The 26572-nt window shown below is 30.3% G+C and overlaps 1 protein-coding gene across 2 annotated transcripts in view; it reads left to right on the forward strand.

The window, feature by feature from the left end:
- The window catches only part of LOC129965490 (sodium- and chloride-dependent GABA transporter 2-like), a 49537-nt gene that overhangs the window by 21400 nt on the left and 1565 nt on the right, over nucleotides 1-26572 (forward strand). For both annotated transcript variants that reach the window (XM_056079422.1, XM_056079421.1), the window contains exons 2-13: nucleotides 11086-11359; nucleotides 12824-12955; nucleotides 13279-13528; nucleotides 17640-17772; nucleotides 19198-19332; nucleotides 19989-20092; nucleotides 20186-20310; nucleotides 22837-22949; nucleotides 23848-23979; nucleotides 25062-25164; nucleotides 25282-25382; nucleotides 25704-25877. In XM_056079422.1, coding sequence (XP_055935397.1) covers nucleotides 11128-11359; nucleotides 12824-12955; nucleotides 13279-13528; nucleotides 17640-17772; nucleotides 19198-19332; nucleotides 19989-20092; nucleotides 20186-20310; nucleotides 22837-22949; nucleotides 23848-23979; nucleotides 25062-25164; nucleotides 25282-25382; nucleotides 25704-25877 — 1734 coding nt within the window. In that variant the 5' untranslated portion in view covers nucleotides 11086-11127. The remainder of the gene's footprint in view (nucleotides 1-11085; nucleotides 11360-12823; nucleotides 12956-13278; nucleotides 13529-17639; nucleotides 17773-19197; nucleotides 19333-19988; nucleotides 20093-20185; nucleotides 20311-22836; nucleotides 22950-23847; nucleotides 23980-25061; nucleotides 25165-25281; nucleotides 25383-25703; nucleotides 25878-26572) is intronic.

Genomic DNA, 26572 nt, shown 5'->3' on the forward strand with positions numbered 1-26572 from the left:
ACAATAAAAACAAAAACAAAAACAAACAAAAAACGATTCTTTCATCACAGTGTTGAAAAGGATGCTTCAAATATAGATGGTTTATTTAAACTTCATCCATTCATTTAAGTTTTCCAGAACATTCAAAATCTATAAAACGTTATCTATAGAGTGTTATGAAGAAATTTCTAATCTAGATCAATTTATTGTACGTAATAACTTGAAAAAGGCAACGAATCCAGTGATTATCGACCAACGACATTAAAAACGTTTAAATAATGAAATAGTGCTTCATTTTATTTATTGGGTTCTGTAATTAATAGTTATTTTATTAACAATGAAAGGAAGTGTTTTGCCTGATTGTATAGTTTTCTACTGTCTAAATTAAAATAAATAATTAGTTTCCATATTTTAAATAATTCTTCTAGGAACTCTAGCAATATAAATGAGATAATTTATTTAATTAGGTTAACATGTTAAATATGAAGAAAATTATAAATGTATAAAAAGTGAAATTTTGCACAAATAAAAAAACTAGATTTTTTTCAAGAGCGTTTACGAAATTTGTCTTCAACAAAAAGAAAACACGTCGATTAAATTGCAAGTAAAACGACCTCGGCAAGTTGTTTTGCAACACCAGTTTTTTTTTTTTTTTTTCTGTTGATGTTGTTGTAATGAAATTTTAAAATCACATTGCCTAATAAATTATCTACCTTTTTCTTATCTCAATATTTAATCTAGATGTTTATTTTCTTCTGAGAATTTTATTGATTATCTTCTGATTAATTGATTTTCTTCTGAGAATTTTAAGTGCTTGGTGTAAAGAAAAAGATTTCAATTTCAATATATTTTAGTCATCTTGTAAAAAATTATTTCTGTTCACTTAAGGGTCATAATAAGGGTCGAAAGTGTAAACTTACTCCAAACATATACATATTTTAAGAAATAGATTTATATGAAAGTGCAAACAAAAATATTTCTATTTCAATGTCAAAATAATAAATTCTAAAATTAATGACATAATTACGAAATAAATCACTTCATCCTCTAAATGAACACCTCGTTCAATACTTAGACATTTGATACCTTAAAAATGAATTTACTACTTTTATATCCATTTGTATTATTCTACATTTAACTATAAATTTCATAATTCCTCCGATTTATGTTTATGGATGTTTCTCCTTAGGTACGGATATATAATATAAAAATTTTGAATTAGGATTTAGAATTTTTAATAATACATATCAAAATTTATCTAAAATCTCTTATAGTTAAACAAAGGAAATGGCTTCATTATACTGTTTCATACAAATGTCAGTAACAAATGTAGTCAGGATGTTACGATACCCTCATAATTTCGAAGATATCAAAATAAATAAATAAATAAAAATAAATAAAAAAAAATTATAATTGTATATATTATAAATCAAAGGCATATCATTTCCTCCCTTTTTTACCAACTGCTTTGAAATGCCAAAAAATTCTATCTTAATCTAAAATCCCATTTAAACTAGGATTTTATTTATTTATTTATTAGTAGTAGTATTTAAAATAGTAAACGACTCGATGTTTTTGTGATCTAAAATTTTTTGCCCGAAATCCCATTATCGAAAATCCGTAGTTTAATTTGCCTTATATAGAGAAGTGTGAAATTACGTTTCAATTATTCCTTGAATCTTGAAAAGCTTAAAAAAATCAATTATCTCATTTAGGCTGATTTAACATGATACAGATGTTCTGCTATGGGAAATTATTGCGAGAAATCTTTCATCTCAGCATGTTATTTATCAAAACAAAGAGAGAGGAAAAGTGTTAAGTTTATCCTTTCAGTTTTGGCATCGGAATTTTATTCATCGACATTCGGAGAATTACCTCGATGTCGAAACAAAACTCGTCTTTGTTTAGTCAGAGATTATTAATCCCAGATCAGTTGTATTTCTGGCAGAGTGCATCAAATCAAAATAATTTCTTGGGTGTTATCTAAGATGACCACAAGCTTTTATCTAATCGGACAACGGAGGGAATGATCGGAGATGACAGGAAATGAATTTTCCCATCGAACTCGTTCTGACCGGTCCTAACAACCTAATTTCCGAAATTTTCTTCAAATTTTCTTATCGAGGAAACGGATGACAGATGACCGCGACTGACCAGTGTGATCAAGTTCACCCTTGTGATGTCCCTTGGATGACCCACTGACACAGAATGGCACTTAAATGTCTGAATTGTTTAAAAATAAGACTGATATCTGCATACATAAGTGTCGAAATATAAATGACGATGAGTGTCCATTTTACAAGTCGTTTCCATCGGATTTTCTGTGTAGGGCTTGGTTTGAAACTTAGTCGATAAATTCAGTGTAACATAGAATATGGAATGTAAATAGATCTAATATAATTGAAAACATTGGAGACAAAATTACATGATCCTTTTAAAAGAGGACCCGAGAGAGTTCCTCGGGTCCTTCAAGCACAGGATATTAAAAACGATAATTAATGATTTACTTATGTAAACCATATTGTTAATTATCCCAGTGATTTTTTTTTCTTTCTTTTTTCTCTTCAGTGAAATATTTGCTTTAACCTCTTCGCATACAATAAACAAGTTTGACTCTCATATCAAATTATTGATTTTTTTTTTAAATCTTAAATCTTCAAAGTATTAAATAATTTGAAATTCAAAAGTTACTTAAAAACGCTTCAGTATCTCAAATGTCCTTATATTATAATAGGAATTTAAATAATAATAATAAATGTCCCAAATAATAGAATCTGTCATCTAATTAGAAAGTAAATTCATATGCCGAGGGGTTAAATAGATGTTAGATTATATTATTTTCTAATAACTTTATTATCAATATCACAAAAAAATCAAATATATAATTATATAATTTTATATAAATAAAAAATATAAATATGTTGTTAATGCTGCAAAACCCATAAAAATATAAAAGTTCTAGTTTAATATTATTTCTGGTTCAACTGCCAAAAATGTTAAATTAAGACAATTTAACATTATTTGTATTCGTTGATTTCTCTTTGGGATACATTTCTTAAATGATTTGAGGAAACATGTGTACATAATGCTAAAAAAAGAAATTAGATTCTGATTTCCTAAAACGAAATATCCCTAAAAAATTCTTAGACGTTTCATCAAATTCTATTTCAATAAGCAACTAAATATTGAGTCAATGTGGGTAATGAAATTATATGACAAAAAGCTTTAGGATTAAAGGAGAAAAATACTACAAATCTCGGTAAATGTCATTAGTTTTTATTGACTTAACAGCTATTATTTTTGAATATTTTTAAATTAATAAGAAGATAAATAACACAATACATTCATTATGGTGACAAAAACACATTCATTATGGCGAAATAAAATATATTTTATTACGTGTTGGATTGAATTAAGTAGTATTCAGTTTAGTACAGATGCTATCATATATATATGTAAATTAAAAATTGAAGAGTTATTTTGAATTGCAACTTTTATTACTCACAAATTTTCAAATCTATGCCCGCAATGCTTATAGGTTCTAGATAATATAGCTGCTGGATGATGAGTACTAGATCCTCAGATGCATAATCAACTGTGTGATAATTGGTCTGTCGCCGTTTAATCAGAATATGAATGAAAACAGGTGCAATGTCTTGATTGGCAGGTGTAATGTCTTGTCTTAGAGTTTGATTCATTCTGTTTAAAAGCAACATTAGGGATACTTTGGAACGAACTTTGTAATTTTGAGCCTTGGTCAAATGAAGAGGACAACACCTTAACCGACACTCCCTCCCAAAACTTCCGCACCACACCAGTGAAAAGACATATGGCTCGATGGTTTTGAAGACCCACTGATGGGGCGGCTTTTCAGTGGGGCCCTTCAATCCCGAAGCTGTGACTTCACCACTTGGCTACTGCGGCCTCTTGATTCACAGGAGAACACCTGTGTGCCTCCTTTAGTTTTTATTTTTTTTAATTGTTTTTATTTTGAGTGTACACGCATCACTAAGACTTACAAATATAAGTACAAAGCAAGTAATTCGAAATCGGTAAATAATACGAGCAAAACTGCTAGGAAAACATCATGGAGGAACAATCCCGCTGCTGGTCAATCACCACATATCATCACTTCGACTTCCTTTTAACAAATAAGAAAAAAAAAAAAAAAATCTCTTTTTTTTCTCGCCAAATGGCACAGTTATACAAGATTCAAATTTACATTAACAGAAGGCAAGCAAACGTCTAATTTCACACAATGCAATACTTAGCTCTACGTTTTTGAAGCAAGTAATTCTGTCTAGGGTTTCCTTTACCCCCCCCCCTCCCCAATTGATATACACCATTCCAGTCGAATCGAATACTGTAGTTAGTAATTTGTGGATGGAAATTGAGTTTAAGATTGAAATGTCTCTGTTCGAAGCCAAGATGTTGATTCTGGCTGAGATCAGATACGTACGTAATTTTGATGCACATCGAATGGGATGTTCTGGGTGAAATGTCATGTCGTGTAAGAGTTTGTGCTATGGAGTGCCAATTTCGATATCGACATCATCAGCTGACTCTAGTTTGAACTTACTTTGTGATTATAGGAAAAGGTTCTTGTAGTTTGAGTACCAGATGTTGAATCGTAATAAATCTTCTCTTTACAAGCAACATTTCCAATTTCAATTTTGCGAAATTAGCAAAAGAGCAAAACTGAATTTTTCGAAGCCAATAACGAATATTTCTGCTCCCCCCCCCCCATCTCTGCTATGATTATGTAGTCTCTTCTTCATAGTAGACTTGAAAAGATAAAATAAATAAATAAATAATCCATTATTGATTACAAAGAATCAGTTTTTTTCGTCATCTTACAAGATTTGGAAAACTGAAATATAGATATTACGAACAAAACTCCAATCTGCTGTCTGTCAAGCTTTAATAGTCAAAAATAATTTTGAGTTTGAAAGAAAGTAGAAGCAAGAGAAGAATTCTAAACTTAAAGAAATTTATTTTCTACTTAATATAGCAGAAAATATGTTTTAAGATGATGAGATGGGAAAAGGTGCATTTTAAGTTTAAAATTTTTTATTCATAGGGGATGTTTGTTTTCGATTAAAAGAAAAAAATATATACCATGTTTAGTTCTTTTGTATCGCTTCAGGAGAGCGTGAACTTTTTCGACACGTGCTAGTATTCAAATGTTGAGGTATACTCTGACTAGAGTGTTCTGGGAATCTGCCAAACGTGCCTCTGTGAAGGTTGAACCTTTTTTCAGAGCTTCGGAATCTCATCATTTGTGTTTGGAGACCGTCAAGAAAACTTCCACGTGTGCCCACAAACACATTCCAAGAGCATCGTGGGCAGGTGTATCCAGTTTCGAATGTCGTAACCAAAGAGAAGATGAAAACGGTTTGCTCCACACTTCAGGTGTTGAATACTTACGGAATTCCATTCAACGACAACAACAGTTTACTGGTCCCATTTCTTTCAATTCTCCCTGAACAATCTGTTAACAGGAATTGGAAATTGACAGAATCACGAAGTTGAGAATTGCCCCGATCGTCTGTACATTTTGCGGTGTGTAAATTTGGAGAGTGAATAACCAAGTGTCATTCTCTTCTCGGGCTTGTCACTTTTCAAAATTTTGAGGTTCTTGTGTGCTCGTAAAAGGTTATTTATTGCACAAATTAAATCAGACGGAATTCAGTATTGAACAACCGTACTTTAAAATTTACGACCAAGAAAGATAATTCTTCTCACGCTTTCTGTCTTCACTCCTAAATATTGGTCTGCAGGGAATATCAGTTGGGGGAGGGGGGAAATGCACCAGATTTACACAGAGAACTTTCTCCTTAATGTCAACTTTTTTGCTGATATGCCCTTTCAATCAATTTGCTGAAGTAGAAAAACAAAGGTCGACTTCATTAATATACAAATTAAGGAAGAATAGTCGAGATATCCGCAGGAAAACTACAGGAAACAGCAAAAAAAAAAAAAAAAAAAAAAAAAAAGGAATCTTAAATTTTAGCTGTACTCTATTCTTAGGAACAGGAAAGTAATCATTAAAAAATTGAACATTTTCTTCTTTTGTTTTTCAAACTACACAAACGTTAAAAGGGTTGACAATTGATTTGATTGAAAAGTATTTCATAATGTTTTCATTGAATATTATAATCTAAAATTTTGAAAATTAATTTAATGCCCAAGATTTTCAAATCATTATGTGTGTGTGTGTGTGTCCGATTCCTTTAAAATGATTTAACACAGTTGTAAAAAAAAAAAGAATCAAGAAGTTTGTTGATTAACATTCTTCTTTGAGGTTTTGAATTATGAATGAAACTCAAAATGTTAGTTATGTATTGAAATATATTTTAAGTTTCATTTTTTAATGGAAGAAAAAAAAGATACTTATATAGGAATCTAAAATTTTGATAGATTACATGCGAATATCTTAGTAGCCGTTTCCAAATTAATTCCCTTGATTCCAGGTACTCTCCGTTACAATGATCGGTATTTTTCTTTCCATGAAATATCTGAGAAAAATCCAGATTAAATTCTTTTTCTTATACTAATTATCTCCTTTAGTTTTCAATACCATTACGCAAATTGTAGGTATGAAATTGAGTCCTTTAAACAATTAGAAATTCGCATTGCCTACGGTTTTATCCTTATTCTGAGAAACTGAGGAAATATGAGCTTATAATTTCTGATGTTTTATTTACACAGAATTTGAAATTGCGCAGCGGACAAAATTTCCTGAGCGTTTTTTTCTTTTTCTTTTTTTCCCCCGATTATTTCTTAGAAAAATAAGAGAAGCATTTGCTCTTTTTTGCTATGGAAAAGTGTTTTCGTTTTTTCTCTATAAATAACTTTGTTTTTGAGAAAAAAAAATGCTCGTGCAAAAGAGAGAACTTTTGGGATTTTGCTAGAATATTTCGTACTTCTTCAGTCTGATTCAATAAATTTTCTGCTGAGTTCCAAAAAATTTTACAAGTAAATGAATGCTGAACTCTTGTCTGAAGTGAACAAGATAATTTCTTTTCAGAGAAATTAACAAGTAGGTAATGATTGGATTCCAAATTTCATTATTATTTTTAAGTATTCTGCTGGATTCTTGAAGCATTTTAATGATCTTTTAAGCAAATTCCATAAAGATTATCATTAGAAATGTTTTATTATATTTAATAGTAGATACTGTTTTTGTGGCTTTTCAAATTGCCATTACCTTGATGAACTCTTCTTTGCAAATTTTTTATTCTTGTAGAATGAAATAACTAAAATACAGTTCAAAATTAAAAAAAAAGAAAAAGAAAAAGAAACGCGGAATCTCTTAAGAACTATTTACTATTTTTCTACTATTTCATTATATTCTTCAAATTTGCTGAAACTTTTATTGTTTTAATAATCTTATAAAAAAAACCTTTTCTTTTCTTTTGCATTATTTGGATTCAAAATAATTTAGAATCTTTCCAATTTGTTTAAAATCGGCATTTTTTGTTGTTAATTTTGATACTATTGTGTATTGAGAATCAAAAATCTTCTTGTGCAAGCTTTATTTTTAAAATTGTGAAAAAGACTAATTTTTAAATAAACTGAGCTACAAAGAAGTACAAAATGCTTTGCAATGTCGAAATAATGTAATACGTATTCAATGTCTTATTGCAAAATAAATAAAAATTTATTAAAATCAAAATTTAAAAAGATAAAATATTAAGCGGGATTAAATTTTTTCTGCAATTGTAAAAGATATTACGATGAGGGTGACTTGTGAATTGCTATAATGGAGATATTAGTAAGATAATAATGTAACATAATAAATAATGATAATATAACAGTATTAAGAAAATTATGTGTCTAAAATTTGGAAAGTTACCACCAGATGGCTGTTATATGGAATAGCCATTATATGAAATGGAAAAACAGACACGGTTTTCTGCGAAGTCTTCTGTGGGGCTGTAAATGTCGCCATCTTATAGAAGGGGTCAAATGTATCATTTTCATCAATCTGAAAATCATTTATGCAAAAAAAAAGAAAAAAAAGTCTGGCATTTGTCTATCCTGGCGCCAAAACTTTGAGTGATAACGTTTGGAATTTTCCGTTGCTATTTCGAGGGTCGTTATAAACCTAAGTGTAGTATTACGGCGGGTTAAATGTTATTCCACTTATGAGTTACCGCAATCATCGTTTAATGACATGATGTAACCTTTATAATCATCCTATCACTTATACATTTCCTCAATTTATCCTTTCATTTATATTTTATTCATTAATAACGACGGATTGAGTATTCCAAAGTAAAGAACCGACCAGCACCGGTTGGCAAAAAATGTCGCCCTTGCGCCAACCAGTACATGAATCCGTAATTTATGAACCGCGTCACGTGTTACTCGGCATCACGGTTCTTGCCACGTGCTTTTGCAATGCTGAAGTTGCTGACTCCAGCCCGTGTGGGGGCGTGGAATGATGTATCCATCCCGGCCGGGCGTCCCGCAGCGTCATGAAATATATCACCTTACCAACCTTCCGGGAAACCGTCTTCACTGGCAGACAGTCGTTTCAGGCTTGGGGCGCCACTGCAACCAACGACCTTCCGCTTTTGGCACTGCCTCCCGAGGATGTCTTTGTGATTTTTGTTTAGTTTATTCGCCATTCCCCTGCCTCGAAAAAAAAAAAAAAAAAACACTGAGGGCCTGAGCATCCGGGTACTTGGCACAGATGTGCGCCCTTTGCTTTTAGATTGGCGGTAAGACGATGACGTTTCTGTTCGATGGTATCGTGCATTTCAACTAAAGCATGCCTTTTATTTTTTGTAGTGGCCGCCAAGAGATTTCTTTGGGGGGGGATGTAATTTTCGCACGGTTTTGTCTTTCATAATTAACCTTATGACATTTAGGTGGCTAATTAAGAATTTTGTATGGCCTTACTCGAAGATGGACGGTAGATGGTAAGGATTACAGATGAAATGATTGATATAAATTCCAAAAGAATTTATTTTTTTAAGCATGTGATTTCTGATTTACTTTCTAGAAGAATAACCATCTCATGTGCTTATCAATCAGAATTAGTAAGTCAACCATCATTTCACAGAAAGTTGAAAGACGTCAATTAAACTAAAATAGATTTATTAATTAAATTTTAAAAAATAAAACCGTTGTATAAAAAAAGTATTCGCAGAAATTCTTAGATTAGATTTTTAGACTTCATTCCATTGAAATAAGTTTGAATGAGTTCTTTAACCTGGCTAGATGTCTGTAAGAAATGAAAACTTTTAATCCACTTATCAAATATTTGTAACGCTTATAAGTAAGATTTTAATTGAATAAAATAAGGGCTTTATTCTGAATACTTCATTCTTTTGACGATTTTATTTTACGAAGCATATAAATGATACTTTCTATAATTTTGAAAAAAATATTAAGAAAAAATTGAATTTGAGATTTAAATCCAAGGGTATCACTGAAATATTTTGGAAGATTTTTTTATCTCTGTTCGAAATTCAATGATTCTAATTAGTATGTGAAAATTAATTAAACTTATTTAGTTCCTATCGTTTTTGTTTTTAATTGTTTTATTATGCCACAGGGATATTATATGCATAAGGGAAATGCATTGCTTTATTCTTTATTATTACGAAAATATAAGATAGATTTTTTAAAAAACTGCTTGTGATTCTTTCGATTTCAAAAAATAAGAGACTTATAAATAATAATAAATTTTATACCGGTTTAATTTTTTTTTTCCCATCTTTCGAGAATCTCATCAGCAATTCTAAAGCAAAGCTTTTTATTTTTTTTCTCTTGCAATCCCTTTAGAGGCCGAAAGATTTTCACGACCGCTAACTCAGAAAATGTTGTTTTAATTAAAAATATATAAAATTCAATTTCAGATTTCTGCAGCAAAACTAAAAAAAATCGTCTCATTTTAAAATGTTTCATTATTTTTGCTCCTTCATGTTTAATCTGGAAGAATGCGAGATAAACATTTTCACAATCCCAGTTATTTTAGCTATAATAACGTCCCTTTTTAACGCAACACTAGGGCTATTTTGAGACTGACCTCTTAATTTTGAGCCACGATCTGATGACGAAAATGACACCTGAGCTGGCACCCTCCCTTTTCATGCTCACAGTCCCAGCATTCTTCTAAGCAATCCTATCTGAGGTCTCGACTCATATTTGAAGAAACAGAATTCTACAGAATTATAAACTCTAAGCAGTAATTGTAATTACTTCATTTTTAATTTTTCTTCTTATTATTATTTATTTTGCTTTTAATTTATTTTGATAGATTACATGCGAATCTATCGTCCAATTCTAATCGTCTGTTACAATATTTCGAAAAATAATATATATTCTTTATTTTTTAAGAAAATTTAAAAATAAATGCGGTGTTACTCTGCTTTCATCCTGAAGATACCAGAAGAATTGCGATTTAAATCAATAGCACCCGGTATATGATATATTTTTTTTTTCATCAGTGGTTTTCGCGAAAGTAAATGGTGTTCCGGGAATGATATTGTTTTTTTCACACTTTCATGATATTTCTCTATAAAATGCGGCATAAATGCATTCGTACTTTGACCCCATAGCATCCCTTAAAAACTGCCACCCTTGCCCTCTACCCCCAACCCAGGCTCGCTGCACCATTGATTTAAACTGTAGGTAAATATAAATTGTAGGAAATCACTTACATTGTAAACATAAAAAAATCTATTGGGGCCAATAGAAAGTATTGTAAGAAAAGGAAAAACGTTAAAGTTGGGAAATTAAATGGGGATAATTTATATTTTTAGATAAATTATACAATTTTTATCAAATAAAAAATATTCAGGATTTACGAGATTATTTCAGATCCTTACAGAATAAAAAAAAATTCCTATCTTTCGCTAAATTTTGTCCAATCTAAAATCCATCAAAGCATAAAAACAATAAGCATTAATTGTCTAAATATTTTATTTTTATTTAGACAAGGAATTAGATCGTAATAACCAGACCTCTCACTATTCGATCTCTTTTCATCTCCGAGCTTGATTTAACAGCAAATAAATACAATTTAATTGGTTTCAGAGATACTATTCCATTGTCCTTTACTGATAGTAACGATACAACTTTTCTTTACAGGTATCTTAAGATTCGTTGATTAGCAGTTTTTATAGCTTCAAGATGATAGACGGTAAGAAACCGAAGGAATGTCTGCCCGTCTCCTCGGTCTGCATCTCTAACCGCAGCGAGATGGAGCTGTCCATTTCTTCCTCCGAAGAAAGCACTGACCCAGGGGACATGGAGCGGGGTCAGTGGAGTAACAAACTGGACTTCTTGATCAGTGTCATCAATTATGCTGTGGGCCTCGGGAACGTCTGGAGGTTCCCTTACCTCTGCTATGAGAATGGAGGAGGTGAGCATCTTTCTTGGCACAATCCTGCTTATTGGTAAATGTTGTTATTGTCCAAGAGATCGGGTAAAGAGGGGTGCAGTAGCTTCTGAGGGTACGGACCCCTGAGCACCCGAGAGCAGAAGTCTGTCTTTAGCTCATGTGAAAATGACACTCACACACTCGGGGGGGGGGCTCTTTCACACACCTCACAGATAGAATGCAGGGTAAGGAACTACCATGTCCGAACCAGGACTCGAACCGGGACGTCCATATCACGGGGAAGACGCGCTACCCCTATGCCAGAACGCCAGCTTGTTGGTAAATGGGCAGATCGAAGAAAATTCGTGCCCTACCTGAGCTTGCAATTCGATTATCAGTTTATGAATAAGATGTTCCTATTTTTTGACATAATAGAGATAAGGCAGCTAAATTTAAAAAAAAAAAAAAAAAAAAAAAAAAAATTTTTAATCTCTTCAGGAAAATTTTTTAAAACATTAATTGTAATTTTGGAAAATAATAATAATTTAAATAATACTTTTTAATGTATTTTTGAAACACACTTTTATTAACGTACTAAACAGTAAAATTTGTATTTTAATAATTTTATGCTTTTTAAGTTAGAATTCTTTATCATAAATGTATTCTGAAATCAGTTTTTCTCAAAATTACTAAAAGTGGCATCTCTTTCTGAAATTAAAATTTAATGAATTAAATTCATTAAATGATAATTAAGTGCTAGAAGTATTAAAACAATCAGTGTCATCAAGATAAGACAAGTATAAAAATTTAAAAACTCTTGTACATTAAGATATAAAAATGATTACAAAATTCCATCCGCAACAAGTGTGAAAGAAGTGAAACTAAATAAAAGCGCTCGAAAAGAATTCGTTATTTTTGGTGAGTGAAATGAAAACAGAAACTAATTTATTTGAATGTTTAAAGAACATATTTATATATTCATATGCATAAACTGTTAAGTTAATCAACAAAAATATATCAAGCTATGCATTCTTTAAACGATACAAGAAATTTTTCAGAATCGTATTTTAATAATAATGATGATGATGATGAATTTACCTTCGATTTCCAGCTCTCTGCATTTAAACGGAGAGAAGAGGGGAGAGAAAGGAGTGATACATAGAAAGGCTGATTTTAGTGCATTTAATGAAAATATTTGTTAAACATTTTAAGGCTGTGAATAAATCATTAATAATTTAAGATGAAAAATATTTTAGTTGTGATTTTGAAAATTTGGGGAATTTAAAATTGACAAAAATTAACTTTTAAGTATGTGGAATTTTGTATTTATATCTGCAGGTTCTAAAGCCTTTCAGTCTTTTACATATCAAAGAAACATGACATATTTTCACCTTCTTTTAAATGTTTGAAATTTCTCACTAAGTCATCAGGGAATTCAAAAAAACGTACTCTGTTATATTACAAGTACAACAAAATATAATTTCTCAACATTATTTTATTTTCTAGGTGTCTTTCTCGTTCCCTATTTGATATGCTTAGTCCTACTGGCCGGGCCTTCTTTTGTCATGGAAGTCGCGGTGGGGCAATATTTCAGAAAAGGCGGCATTGGCATCTGGAAGCTGTGTCCGATTTTGAAAGGTAAAAAATATCGGTTATAAATGTTTTCAAAGAATCATCATTAAGATTTAATTGATATGCGTATAATTTCAAAATTGGAAAAAAACTTACAAGTAATCAGTGTTAGCTACATTAAAATTCTATATTCTATATAATTATGTATTCAAAAATTCTATATTCTAAAATTCTATATAATTGAATTATATATATAAAAAGGAAGAAAAATCGATCTCATTTTTATTTAATATATAAAACTTAGTCTATTTCCTATATTTTATGTGTCAAATACATATTGTAGTTAATTCTTTCGTTTGTGTTAAAAATTTGCTATTATATTTTTGTAGGCATTGGCTACGCATCGATGACGATTGTCGCCTTATACAACATCTATTTCATCATCGTGGTATCTTGGGTATTGTTCTATTTCGTCAATTCCTTCACGTTTCTGCTGCCGTGGCAACGTTGCGACGCTCCTTGGAACACCCCTGCTTGTACAGTGATTGAGACCCTCGCTCATAACGCCACTGTGTCCCTCAATGCATCGAACGCATCTGGCCTCAGTAGAGAAACATCTTCAGTAGTTGAGTTTTGGGAGTGAGTACATCACATTTTTTTTGTTTCTTTTACTTGCATTCTGCCTACGCCACTGGTGTTGAAAATCCAGCCTTCTTCCCTCTATCTATACATATTTAATTCGGAGAACAGCATTGGTTGATGTAAACTCTACATTTCAAGAAATGATTTTGAAAACATTTCCTTTTTTCAATAGGCACAAAGCAGAAATGACGTATTCTGATTGATAACCAATGACAGTTGAAATTTTTTTTCAACCGAAACCTACAAGACTCCACCAGCGGTAGGAGAAAAAAAAAGTATCGCCGGCGGTTTTATAGCATTTCTCCCCAGCCCATCACATTTGCGAGGCATGCTGGGAAGAGATGCTACAAACCACGTGCGATAAATGAAACCATTCCATCCATTTTGCGTAAACACAGGTGTACGCAGTCAAGTTTATAAAAGCCATCACAAATTAAGGTTTTTCACAATGCTCTCATAAAAATGCTTGACTTAAAATAAAACCAATATATGGCATTATTCCCATTAATAAAAAATGTCTCTTTCTCTTACCATTATTTTTTTCCCAGTGAGCTTGCCCTTGGCATTGAAGGATAATAAAAAAAGAAACCGTGAGCATACAATGAATAAAAGGTGCCTAAATGACATATGTGATTACGAAGGACGGTTGGCGGCAAGGCTTCTGCTGGTTGATGACGAAATTTAAAATCTGCCAATGATAGCGCCAAATTGGCTCTTAAAACGTGACGAGAGCACTCCTACACTGCGTAAGAGAGCGCGTAAAGCGTAAGTCAGCAATTTTCTCTTCCATGCTGAAAGAGGGCATTACTTATGGAGCGCGGTCAGTTGCTAAAAATAGAATCCCTGAATGAAAAGGAGAGGAGGAATCGGAAAGTTTACAATTTGTTGCTTAAAATACTTTAGACTGATGATACGGAATAAGTTTCGACCGTGAAATGAACTCTGTTTAATTTATTTACAATTTGATGGGACCAATAGCGCGTGTCGAATATGATTGTTGAGTGATGGGATAAACATTTGGCGATCAGTATGATATAAATAGAAATGTGTGAGTAATTTGTTTTTATAGCAATTAATATGAAAAGGAAGCATTCTAATTGAACAAAGTTAATATGGGAAAAAGGAGGATGAAGGAAAAAATAAGTTCCTGGATATATTTACAAAACCCCGAAATAGCCCACGAAGCTTACGAATTTTTTAAAGCAAGTTAGACAAAATTTATTAAAATTCCAATTTACTTCAGCTATCTGAATGGGAAAAGAAAGTAATTTGTGTAGTTTATAGTTTAAAAAAATTGTTTGTTAAAAATCTGTTTTTATAATATGTTTTTACCTAAATTATAGATTTTCCTAACACTAATTGTATTCTACATGAGACCAAAACTGGAAAACAAGTAGAAGGCTGAAAAGTTGATAAAAAAAATAACTATTCAGCATATTTTGATAAAAATGCTTTTAAATCAAAATAATTCTTTTAAAAAGTACTTCTGCTTTGAAGAATAGTGAAGAATATATTGCAAATTTTCACAGTTCCTGCAATGCTCGACCCCCCCCCCACCCTTCCCAGATAGAATGACGGCCCAGCTTACTGCATATTGCTGTCTTATATGTTCTTTACGTTTATATGTCTTCTATGTTCGAATTACACGTGGAATTTCATCTAATATATTATTTAGAACATTTAATATGTATTATATACAGTGCCTTTCATAATGTATTGAAAATATCCATGTGCTCTGAATACTGACCTTCGTTTTTATCGAAAGGGGTTGCCAGTACGTATGCAATCCTTTTTGTAATTTCTTCTTTCTGTTTTGGTTTTTACGGAATTTCAGTGGTTCAGTGCAAGTTAACACAAAAGCTGCGCTTACTTGCAACTCGTGCAACTTTGCGCCTGGAAGGTCAATTCTACTCTTTGTCTTGTACGTGACACGTGCTGGTATCATCCTCGAAATACTTGCCCTTGCCATTCAATGCTGAAACAAAGATAATTGGGCTTGGGCGTCCGGCGCCTCAGATTAAGTGAACACATAATGACTATGACTTAATCTCTCGCGACTATTTTAACAGTCTCCATTCGTCACTTTTAATTGAGGGATATACTTTCCGACGTTTTGACTAATGCACCAGGATTGAAAAGTTAAGTCTTGGTACAATGTTGGAACAGAGGCAATTACAGAGTTTAATTCAAAATAGTTTTGAATAGTTACTGTGCTGTTTCTGAAATAAGATGTTTGCATGCGAGTTTAGAATGTTATAGTAAACTAAATCTTCCAAAGGTCAAGAGAATGTTAGAGTTTCATTAACAATTATGTTTAACAAGAAAACAGTTTATGAATAAATTATGATAACTGAAAAAAAAAAACTTTATTGATTTTTAAAATTTAAATAAATATATTGTCAAATTTCCATACATCAATTAATGATTCTTGACTTGATATTCAAAAGTGTATATTTTGTAATTATATAGAAAGTAAACTTTTCTATTGTTTAAAAGTATTAGAATTAAATTTTGATCGAATTTGTCGCAAATTAATTCGCATTCGCAATAAAATTTCGAATTGAGTTATGATTTACCTTTTCTAAAGTACTTTGAAAACGAAAAGTTATTATAAAGATTTTATATACGCACAGATATTATAAGCTGTTTACGACACCTGATATAAGATACGAAGCTGCACTGTAAGCGCCTAGATGTAAATGTTTTGAAATAATATATAAGAAAACTATATTTTTAAACTATATATCCTTTTCCCTTATGGCATTATATCAAGTGATTTGATATGCTTTATAATCATTTTTATGAATTAAAGGGAAGGAAACGTTTTTGCAATGACATTCCATTTTGGGAAATAACCAGTGATTTAAGAAATCATGGTTTTGAGTTTTAATCTTGAAGTAAAACTATGCTTTTCGTTTAGAGACCAGTTTATTTTTTTTTTTTTGTTCAGGATCTAGATAGTATATTTCTTAAGTTATCTTCAAAATTTTAAGCAAATCCTTTGATAAACCTCTCAACTGGAAAATTTTTGCTTTATACTTTTTTTTTTGCTAAAAAAAATTTCCAATTTTTTTTAAAAAATTTCAACTTAACTGATATATTTTGATTTCATAGACTCTTTTTTTTATGCAAATAATCAAAAATATAGCTGTTTTCGAGCGTTTTTCTAAACTTCATCTTGAACGTGGTCACATATCTTAACTTCTATTTTTTTTTTTTTTTTTAATCCAGCGAATCAAATAACATTAAGTAATCATGGTATGAACTTCTAAAACCCGTTTTACTTCACTGTATGACGATAAATACATGAAAAATAGAATCAATACCAACTTGATTAAAGCGTGTGATAATGTACCGTTGGTAATATAGCCGTCAGACTCATTACCGCCGGTACATAAGTCTGTCACTATGTATATGATATTATAACTTTCATGACAGTTTTTCCATAGTGGAGTATACAAAGAAGATTGGTGCATGCACTTTAAGCGACACAAAATACTGTTTCTATTAATTAAAAAAAAACTTACATTTGCATTATCTTTTTTGCTAGATATCTAACTGTGCCGCCACTTTGTAGTAATTAAGATATGGAAACTTAAGCGAGTCAACATTTAAATGAGATATTCAAAACAAAATGATGGTTTAACGGGGTCTGTTTTTCACAGAATCCTTGTATAAATAACTAAATTTAGTTACATTCATTTTAACATGTTAATTAGAGATTCGCAGTAACCAGAAAAAAATACGAATGGTTCATGGTGACTAAAAAATTCGACCACATTGGCAGTTTATCACGCATGACTTTATTTTACAGTGGTAAATTTCCTATTTTTCTTTTATTTTTTTATTATATTGATAAAGAAATGTAAATTGAAATCTGTGTTATTTAGACAAAATATTTCTCATTGATTTAAGAATTCTGGTCACTGCGAGTAGTTTTTATTCCATATATTTTCTTTATAATTTGGAATCTCTTTATGCTTACATGCAAGCAGAATCAATACTTTTCCAAAACATTCCTTTATTACTGTTGTTTACAAATCAGTTCTATTTGAAAATTAAATTTCTTTTTGAAAGGTAAACATTTTCTTCTTTATGTGTTTTGCAGGAGGAAAGTCTTGGGCATTACCGATGGCATTCATGATATGGGAGGCATGAGATGGGAACTGGTTGGCCTCTTAATTTTAGGCTGGGTGGTCATCTACTTCATCATCTGGAAAGGACTGAACGAGAGTGGAAAGGTGAAAATGTTGTTTTAAATCTTCATATTAAATATCATGTATAAATGATGTTTAACATACATATCTACATTTCAGGCTCCTTTACAAAAAATGTTCGATATTTAAAAAAGAAAGTGCGTGTGAAAGGGAAGAGAGAGAGAGAGAGAGAGAGAGAAAGAAATACTGAAATACTATTTCATAAAATTTTGCATGCATTCGACGATTTGCAGAATTTTTTTTTTATTTCATTAAAAAAAATCAATTTTAGGGATTAAAAATAATAAATTAATTACAAAAAAAAAAGACCGCATATATATATATATATATATATATATATATATATATATATATATATATATATATATATGCATTTGTACCAGTTTCAAAAATGGTAATATGAAAGCAATTAAAATTTTTTTTTTTTTACCTCTTGTGGTACTTGTTTACTTTTAAAATATAGTTATTAATTGAATTAAAACACTTTACTTTTGTCCTTAAATTATGATTTTGTATACAGAAATTCCCATTCATATTCTTCAGAAATCTGAAATTTTTCTTATGGTGAATGGTCCTTTTTAACAAAATCGTATTCAAAATCCTTCATTTATCTCCAAATTTGGACAAAAAGGACAAATTTGTGGCCAAATGTATTAAAGACCATTTATCATGCACCCGACTAATTCATAACCATTGCAATGATAAAAGCTTTCTTATATGCGGAGCAAAATTTCAGTTTACATTAATTTCCCCTAATAATTTTGAGATCACTTGCCTCGTGAGCAGTGATGTAGACAGCATGCAGTTGCAATGAATGAATTAAAATAAGTTAAGAATGTGAAAAAGTTATTCCACTTAAAAAAATGCAATGCACACTAATGAGAAATCTGAAATTTAGGTTTTAATTGCCAGACAGCAATTAAAATATTTCTAATTAAATGCCAGTTTCCATATATATAATTAGAATTAGAGGTAGAATAGAATTAGAGGTAAATAATTAAAATTCGAGATATTTTATGAAAAATGATATTCTCTAATTTTATGCTAAATTAAATTTTAAACTTAATTACTGTTTTTTATGCTATGTAGAAACATATAACAAACTAAAAAAATACCCGTAAATATATAATGTAAAATTATTATCTTGGAATAAATTTGGAATTAGCAGCATTAAACTTAAAAATAATCAAGGTTGTTTGACTATACGTCTTCTCGTTTATACATCATGTTACGTTAGTCGTTATTGAAAGATGTATAAACGGTGCTTTACTATATGTGACAGTTTTCATTTGCTTAATACCTAACTTTCAGTTTTCACTGTCAGCTGTAAAAGAAGCATTGTACATATTTTGAATTATCCAACTTGTAAGCAAAAGAATTTAAAGATAGAAATTGGTGTTCCAAAACATATATTTTTTTTCATAATTTTCATTATTAAACTTTTTACAGCTCATCTACGTGACGGCTACTTTCCCATACGTTATATTAGTTATTTTGCTGATTCGAGGTGTGACGTTAGAGGGCGCTGGAGATGGCATTCTCTATTTCGTCCAGCCACGATGGGAGAAACTTTTAGAACCCAAGGTAAATATTCCAGATCCAGTGTCCAGATTTATTAATTGTCACACAGCATTTCATTTTATACATCAACTAATTCAAATGAATAAACAATAAAAAATGCAGATCTTGAAAATGGTATAAAAGAAAATTTGCGATCAAGTCTGTTTAATCGAATAACACCATTTATAGCACATAAAAAAATATTTTGTCATAAAAAAAATTGATGGAAAAATTTTTATAGTAGCGATTTTATAGTAAAAATTAATTTTGAAGTCAAATGTATATTTCAGAGATATTTTTGCATAAACCGGTTATATTGATGTACTTTCAAACTTCAGATTATAGTGAATGATTCAAAATGGCTGAGATTTTTCTATTACATACTTGTTCTTATATTAACCATTTACAGAAATGCCAGTAAGCAGAATAATTTGAACAACAAATTTCAAGAAGTTAGATTTCTTAGATCTTCAAACCTATAATAATTAATTTTTAAAATTCATGCTAATTTGTTTGAACCTTTTTATCATTTTGTAATACCCACCTTTATTGTATTATCAACAACTAGATAATACAATAATGGTAATTAGTATTCAAATTAATTTTAAGCTGCCGAAATTAGTATGTGTCTGTGCCAGCAATTTAAGTGTACTCTAAACGGAATCTATTTTTCTGAACAGGTGTGGGTAGCAGCAGGAACACAGGTATTCTTTACTTTCGGAATTGGATTCGGATCTGTTGTTAATCTTGGAAGTTATAATAAATTCACCCATAACTTTTACAGGTAAAAGAACTATTACTTTTGGATGCCATTTAGCAGCACTGATATAATTATTAAGTAATCAAATTGAATGGCGAATACTTTTTTTCCCTGCAGGGATTCCATTTTCATTTGCATTTTGAATCCATTGACCAGTATCTTAGCTGGTGTTGTCATCTTTTCTGTGCTTGGTTACATGGCTAATGTGCAAGGAGTGTTGGTAGATGAAGTGGTTAAATCTGGTAAGCTGTTATTTTATCTATTATGTGGATTACAAACTTTATGCTGAAAGTAAAATATAACTTTCGAAAAGTTCACAAGTCTTTTTAAATATTAACAATGCCGGTGAAGAAACGAAATACAAATGGAATGGCAACGAGAAATGGATAAATTAATTTTTAATAGGAAAGCCATGATGATGATACTTTTAAATAGTCTACGCACCAATAATATGTACCTTTCTTAAATAGTCTGCTGTGCAAATAAGAAATAGTCTAATGCATTCTTCTACAAATCAGACAAAAAAAAAAAAAAAAAAAAAAAAAAAGACAATAATCTACTTACCAAATTATAAGAATTTTTAGAGCGTTAAAATAATTAATACCGTGATAATGAAATATACAGCAGATTGTAATTGTAAACGTGTTTTAATCATATGAATAAATAATTTTTGTGCCAAATCATTTATTGACACAGTGATACTGTGTCAGGGAATTTTCAATTTAAAAAAAGCTTTAATTAGATTTATTCTTATGTTTTGATTTACTAAGTTTTATTATATTGAAATAAATTGAATAATTATTAGTGGTTAATGAAGATAACATTTCTTTAACCCGTAGTTCAGAAATCCTGTACAAGAATTTTAATAGTTTAAATTTGTATAGAGAACGAAGGTATGAAAATTACTTTGCCATTTCCTTCTGGAAAAATTATCTGATTGTGCAAAGAAGCATCAAATTCTTAACCAAACGACTTCAATTCTTTTAAAAAAATAATTCGTTTAGTAAAAATAATTGTTAAACAAAGTAGAAATAATTATTTAGTAAAGATTCTAAACAATTTTTTTTTATCGAACTTGAAATTATTTTTTATTTTGACGGTATTCTTTAATAAGTTAATAAAAGTAGGCTGGCCCATTTGAATCTTCATAATCAAATTTAAAAAAATGTTTCGGATTTCATTTTTACAAATCAACTTTCTATGCGTTTATATTTTTAAGCATTTTAGTTAAAGCTGGCTTTTTTTAATACCAATGTCAGCTTTGATTATAATTCTTTATTGCCAATTCATTTTAGCTTTTTTTATTCTTTGTTTTTATTTAAAATTATTTTTCGACGATATTAAACTATGCTTACTAGATTAGTGAGTTTTTAGGAACACACTCAGCCGTGGATCTGGTGATTCCAAAAACAATGGTTAACCAGACGCAAGCCGTATATCTCACTAAATGAGTAAATAAATAAATCGGAGTAAATGAATAGTCATGCTATGCTTTTGTGATTACATCCTTCAAGAACAATAGTTTATTCCGTGAATACAATCTTTGATACTGAAATAAATCTATTTCTTTTACAGTATTAGGCTAAATTAATCGCTCAACTGCACTATCTTTATCAAATATGGAACGGAAATCCTTATTATCTTCTGGATTTTCAACAAGGTTGCTCAGCTTGATAACTTAATTGAAAATTTCATAACTACAATGATTTCCCAATGATAGCAGAATGATTTAGAATATAAAAATCTTACAACATCCGTTAGAAATCCTTGTAGATCTACAGGAAATCACCTTTAGTTACAGTTATAATGGAAATAGCCTTGAGTAAAAGTCTCTCGGTTATTGCTAGGTTAAAATTTTATGCACTTTCTTATATGTTTTCGAATGTAGACTAAATATTTTAAATGTTGAAAAAAAAAAGTTTCGGCAAAGCAGCGAATTAGTTATTTTCTGCATCCACTGATTAAAACGGGAAACACAATAGAGAAATTTTTTGGAAACTTCAACCAATTATATATTCCATTTTAATTAAACCAAACTGGGCTAAAACACTTTGAAATTACAGTGGATAAGTTATACTTAATCACATTTTCTAGAATTAATTTAACTTTATGAATAAACTTTAATTCTGTTATATTTTTAGCTTGCTCTGCAAAACTAAGAAATTACTTTATTAATGCTCGGCTCGATCGAATTTAGAAAATAAAAGGAAAATTAAAAGCTGAACAAAGTTTCACTTTTTTTTGAACAAATAAATATACTGAACAATGTAGTAGTTGAAATGCCGAAAGAGCAAGAAAATAAATGATTCCTTATTATTAAAAGAAATATCTATTGTTCTGTCAAATAATATAACGTAATTGGCTTTTTTATACCCTGTTAATGTCATTTTAAGAGTCGTTATTATTCGAATCAAGAATAGAGGAAATAGGATTCAGTTCTTGATTGCGTCGTTAAACTTATTAATATCTGAAACCTACCTATTTCACGATATACAAGTATGAAGCATTTTAAAGGTGATTGATGCTTATTAAGAATCGGGTACTCATTTAATTTTAATTGTGCTCGAAAATCAACTACTCAAAAATAAAATAATGAAACAGAAATTGTGTTTAAATGACGTAGATTTAAATATAATTTTTTGAATAAAATTCGTAAAATAGTGGAATTCAGTGATTTATTATCGACCCTGCTCTTAACTAATGTATGCCGATGTCTATGATTGAAAATTTCTGACATGTTACTTATACAATTTTTAATTATTTTGCAGGACCGGGATTAGCATTTTTGACCTACCCAGAAGTTGTTTTGCATTTGCCTCTGTCTCCTCTATGGGCTGGATTGTTCTTCTTGATGCTTTTTGTCCTCGGAATCAACAGCCAGGTAAGACTACCAGAAAAGTTTTGCCTTGATCCGAGGTATAAATATTAATTCAAATATTACAAGTTTAGGATGGTGCCAATTAATGGAAATCATAAGTAAAAGCAAAAATTCATTTTGGGTTATCGAATTGTCAACAGAAATATACACGTTAAAAAATGGAAATATAACGAAAATTCAGTGTTTTATATAAATTTCTCACAGTTGGATTCTTTTATACCATTTAAATATTATATACTTACCAATAAAACATAAATGAAGGTTTTTTATGTTCATATAACCTTAAATAATTAACTCCTCTTCGACTTTAAGCATTTCAATTTTAGGATTACAGATTTTAGATAAAATCAATGGACCTTGATTTTTTTTAACATTTTTAACGTGTTAATATTTAAAAAATCTTAAGCAATTTTTAATAAGAAATGGGGTTTGAACTTATCTTTTAATATATAAACTATAATTTTTCCGGATTGGAAAACTTTCCTAATATTCATTACAGTTTGATTTTCATAATATATAAAATATAACATAATTCAATATAATATAAACTCAATTATTTTACTCTAAAATTGATAGTTTGTATGATTTTAACTTAAAGATAAAGTTATATATTTTTTAAAATTTTTGCATTGTTTTAATCAAATTGGAAAATGGTGGATATTCAAATTATTTTTATTAACATCTTCATTAAAATATATTTTAAGCCTGTTTAAAAATACTCGGATGATTCAAATATCTCGTTCATGTTTAAGTCGCTTTGAAATTTGTGATTTTATTCGTATATCTTTTTAATATGTGACCTAAAATTTTGGCAGCTCATCTTTATTGTAATGTTGTTTATGAAGAACTAAAAGTACCTTCTCATTTTTGTCTTAGTTTACGTAATACATTTTTTTTATAGTTCTGCACTGTGGAAGCCCTTGTTTCAAGTCTGGTTGAGGAATGGCCCCATCTATTGATCCAGAAGCGAAAACTGTTCTCTCTTTTCATGTGCGTAATCATGTGTATTCTGGGTCTTCCGATGGTAACCGAAGTGAGTGCCTTGTCCTCCTCCTTAAATCATGTCAGAATGTTAAAATAACTGAAATGTGAATATAAATATTTATTTTAAAAAATTTAATGATCGCCTGATCAAATGTAATGTAATAAGTATGAATGAAAGGAGTAATTTTTACTTTATCGTATATAAAATAGAGAAAATGTCAAAAAATTTGAATTCGAGGTTTTGACTAATCTTTACATTTTAAACCACCCTGAATTCGACAAATACATGTTTGGCAAAAATAACTGTAAAACGCTTTGATATAGACGGTCGAAATTTGGTATACGGTCTTTATACCGAATTTGCAGATTTTTGTCAAATTTTGAGTAAAATCCGTTCTGGAGAAATCTATCTGCCTGGCTGTTCCAATAACATTAACACGATAATAATAAAACGAAGAAATCTAGATAGTTAAAATTCGTTACACATTTTTAACATTTATAGTGCAGAATTCTTTCAAATTTTGAGCCAAATCCAACAGGGATTGACCGTCTACCAGTATGTACTTTCAGATACTTAAAACGATAACTCAAGAAACGCAGTGATTTAAACGTATCAAATTTGGTATGTAATTTTGTGACTACAAGTGTGACTTCGTCAAATTGTTTGACTCGGTTGGGAAAAACGCGTCCAAAATACAAATTCCACTTTTTGTACCATTTACCCTTTGCCAGGGATTAATCGCCGTAGATCACACGATAGCTTCAATAAAATTGCTAAAATCACGCTCATGACTATTGCACACCAGTGTTATGCAAGGTGTCTATGGTAAAAAAGACCTTTATTAGAGTATACGAGAAAGTTTTTGGGAAACTACTACGGCTGGTTTAACTAACAATGAAATGGCTTTCTTTAACTCGTACATCCGATTGCCTGAAATTGCTCGAATCATTCGTTGTAAGTTTAATAAGTAAACAATAATATTTCCAGACAGAATAATCCTAGCGGTACTAAAAATGCAATATTAAATAAAATTGCAAATATTTATACCTTTTTTCTTTTCTTGGTTTTATTGGATATTTTTTCACAATTTAAGTCGAATATGAACTAAAAATATTTTTATTTATTTGTAGGGTGGCATGTACATCTTCCAGTTGATGGACTTTTACGCTGCTAGCGGAATTCCTCTTTTGTTCACAGTATTTTTCCAAACAATTGCCATTGCATGGATTTATGGTACGATTCACAATATACAAATGATGATTAAATATACTTCCTTATAATTGCTTATTATGACTAGCTGAACGATAACTTAGCAGATTCGATTTCTAAAATAGATTTGTTTTAATGCAGGAATTCCACGACTTTCTAAGAACATCAAGACTATGATCGGATTTGCCCCTGGATTATACCTGAAGCTCGGTTGGTTGGTCCTTGTTCCCATGACAACTTTTGTAAGTAAACTGAAAATATGATAGAATAAAATTATTTTAATTTCATGACCCTTTTTTAGTTATGGTTAAAAGTTTATCAAACCCATTTAAAGAAATAGTTATAATACATTATTAATAGTTAAAATACATTATTTCATGAGTGGTCTTTGTGTTTGATTGCTTTTATTAAATTTCCTAATAATTTTTTTATTTTTAAAATTTTTATTGATATCTATCCATAAGAGTCCTAAATATTGCATTTTTTTTCTAAAATATATGAATAAAATCTTCGTGTTTAGTTTTATAATTTTGTGAAAATGCTCATGTTCACTTTTTTTCTAGGGAATTTTTATGTTCTGCATCATCGACTACACCCCTCTGGTCTATGCCCAAGTGTACACCTACCCCTGGTGGGGGGAGATGCTGGGATGGCTCATTGCTTTGTCTTCTATGATCTGGATTCCTTTCTACGCATTTTACTTCATCTGCTACAAGACCGAAGGAACACTCATGGAGGTAAAAATAATTTTTCATTTCCCTGTCATCCCAAAGATATTTTACAATCTTTTTACGACGTCGTTCGATTTTTTAAATGAGTATAAGATATTCTACAGAGAATTTTTCCGCCAAATTTGATACCATTTAATTACAAACCCAATGTGCTCGTACTAATAAAGTTCAACTTCCTTTAATTTTTTTTTTTAGAAATTGTTAATCGTTCTTATTTTGTACTCATTTTATAGAAACTAAGTTGGAACTTACTTAACTTTTCCTTTAATTTATAATGGCTGTTTCTGTTACAAAATATTCCATTTATGAATGAACTTGGTGTATGTAACACCCAATGCAAGATGGAATTCGGAAGACAAAACAGAGAAATGAAATTAAAATGAGTGCTAACTAAAAAGATATTTAATAACATATGCTTATTTGTCAAGCTTTAAAATGAGGCGATTTAGCATTTTTTTTAATTTAAAAAAGTTTAATCCTTTTTATCTACTGGTACTCGGGACTGACACTTAAAGGAGCTCTCTGTAGACCTAACCCCCCTAAAATATGCAAATTGATGCATTTTAAGGTGTAAGAGCCATAAGGTGCGCCAAACTAAAATGCAAATCTAATATAAAATCATTATTATATTGGAACTAAAGCTCGTGAATACTACAAGTGCCCATAGCCAAAATATTCAGAAATTACATAAAACTAATAAT

The sequence above is a fragment of the Argiope bruennichi genome, chromosome 4 (assembly GCF_947563725.1).
Source record: "Argiope bruennichi chromosome 4, qqArgBrue1.1, whole genome shotgun sequence".
NCBI classification, from domain to species: domain Eukaryota; kingdom Metazoa; phylum Arthropoda; class Arachnida; order Araneae; family Araneidae; genus Argiope; species Argiope bruennichi.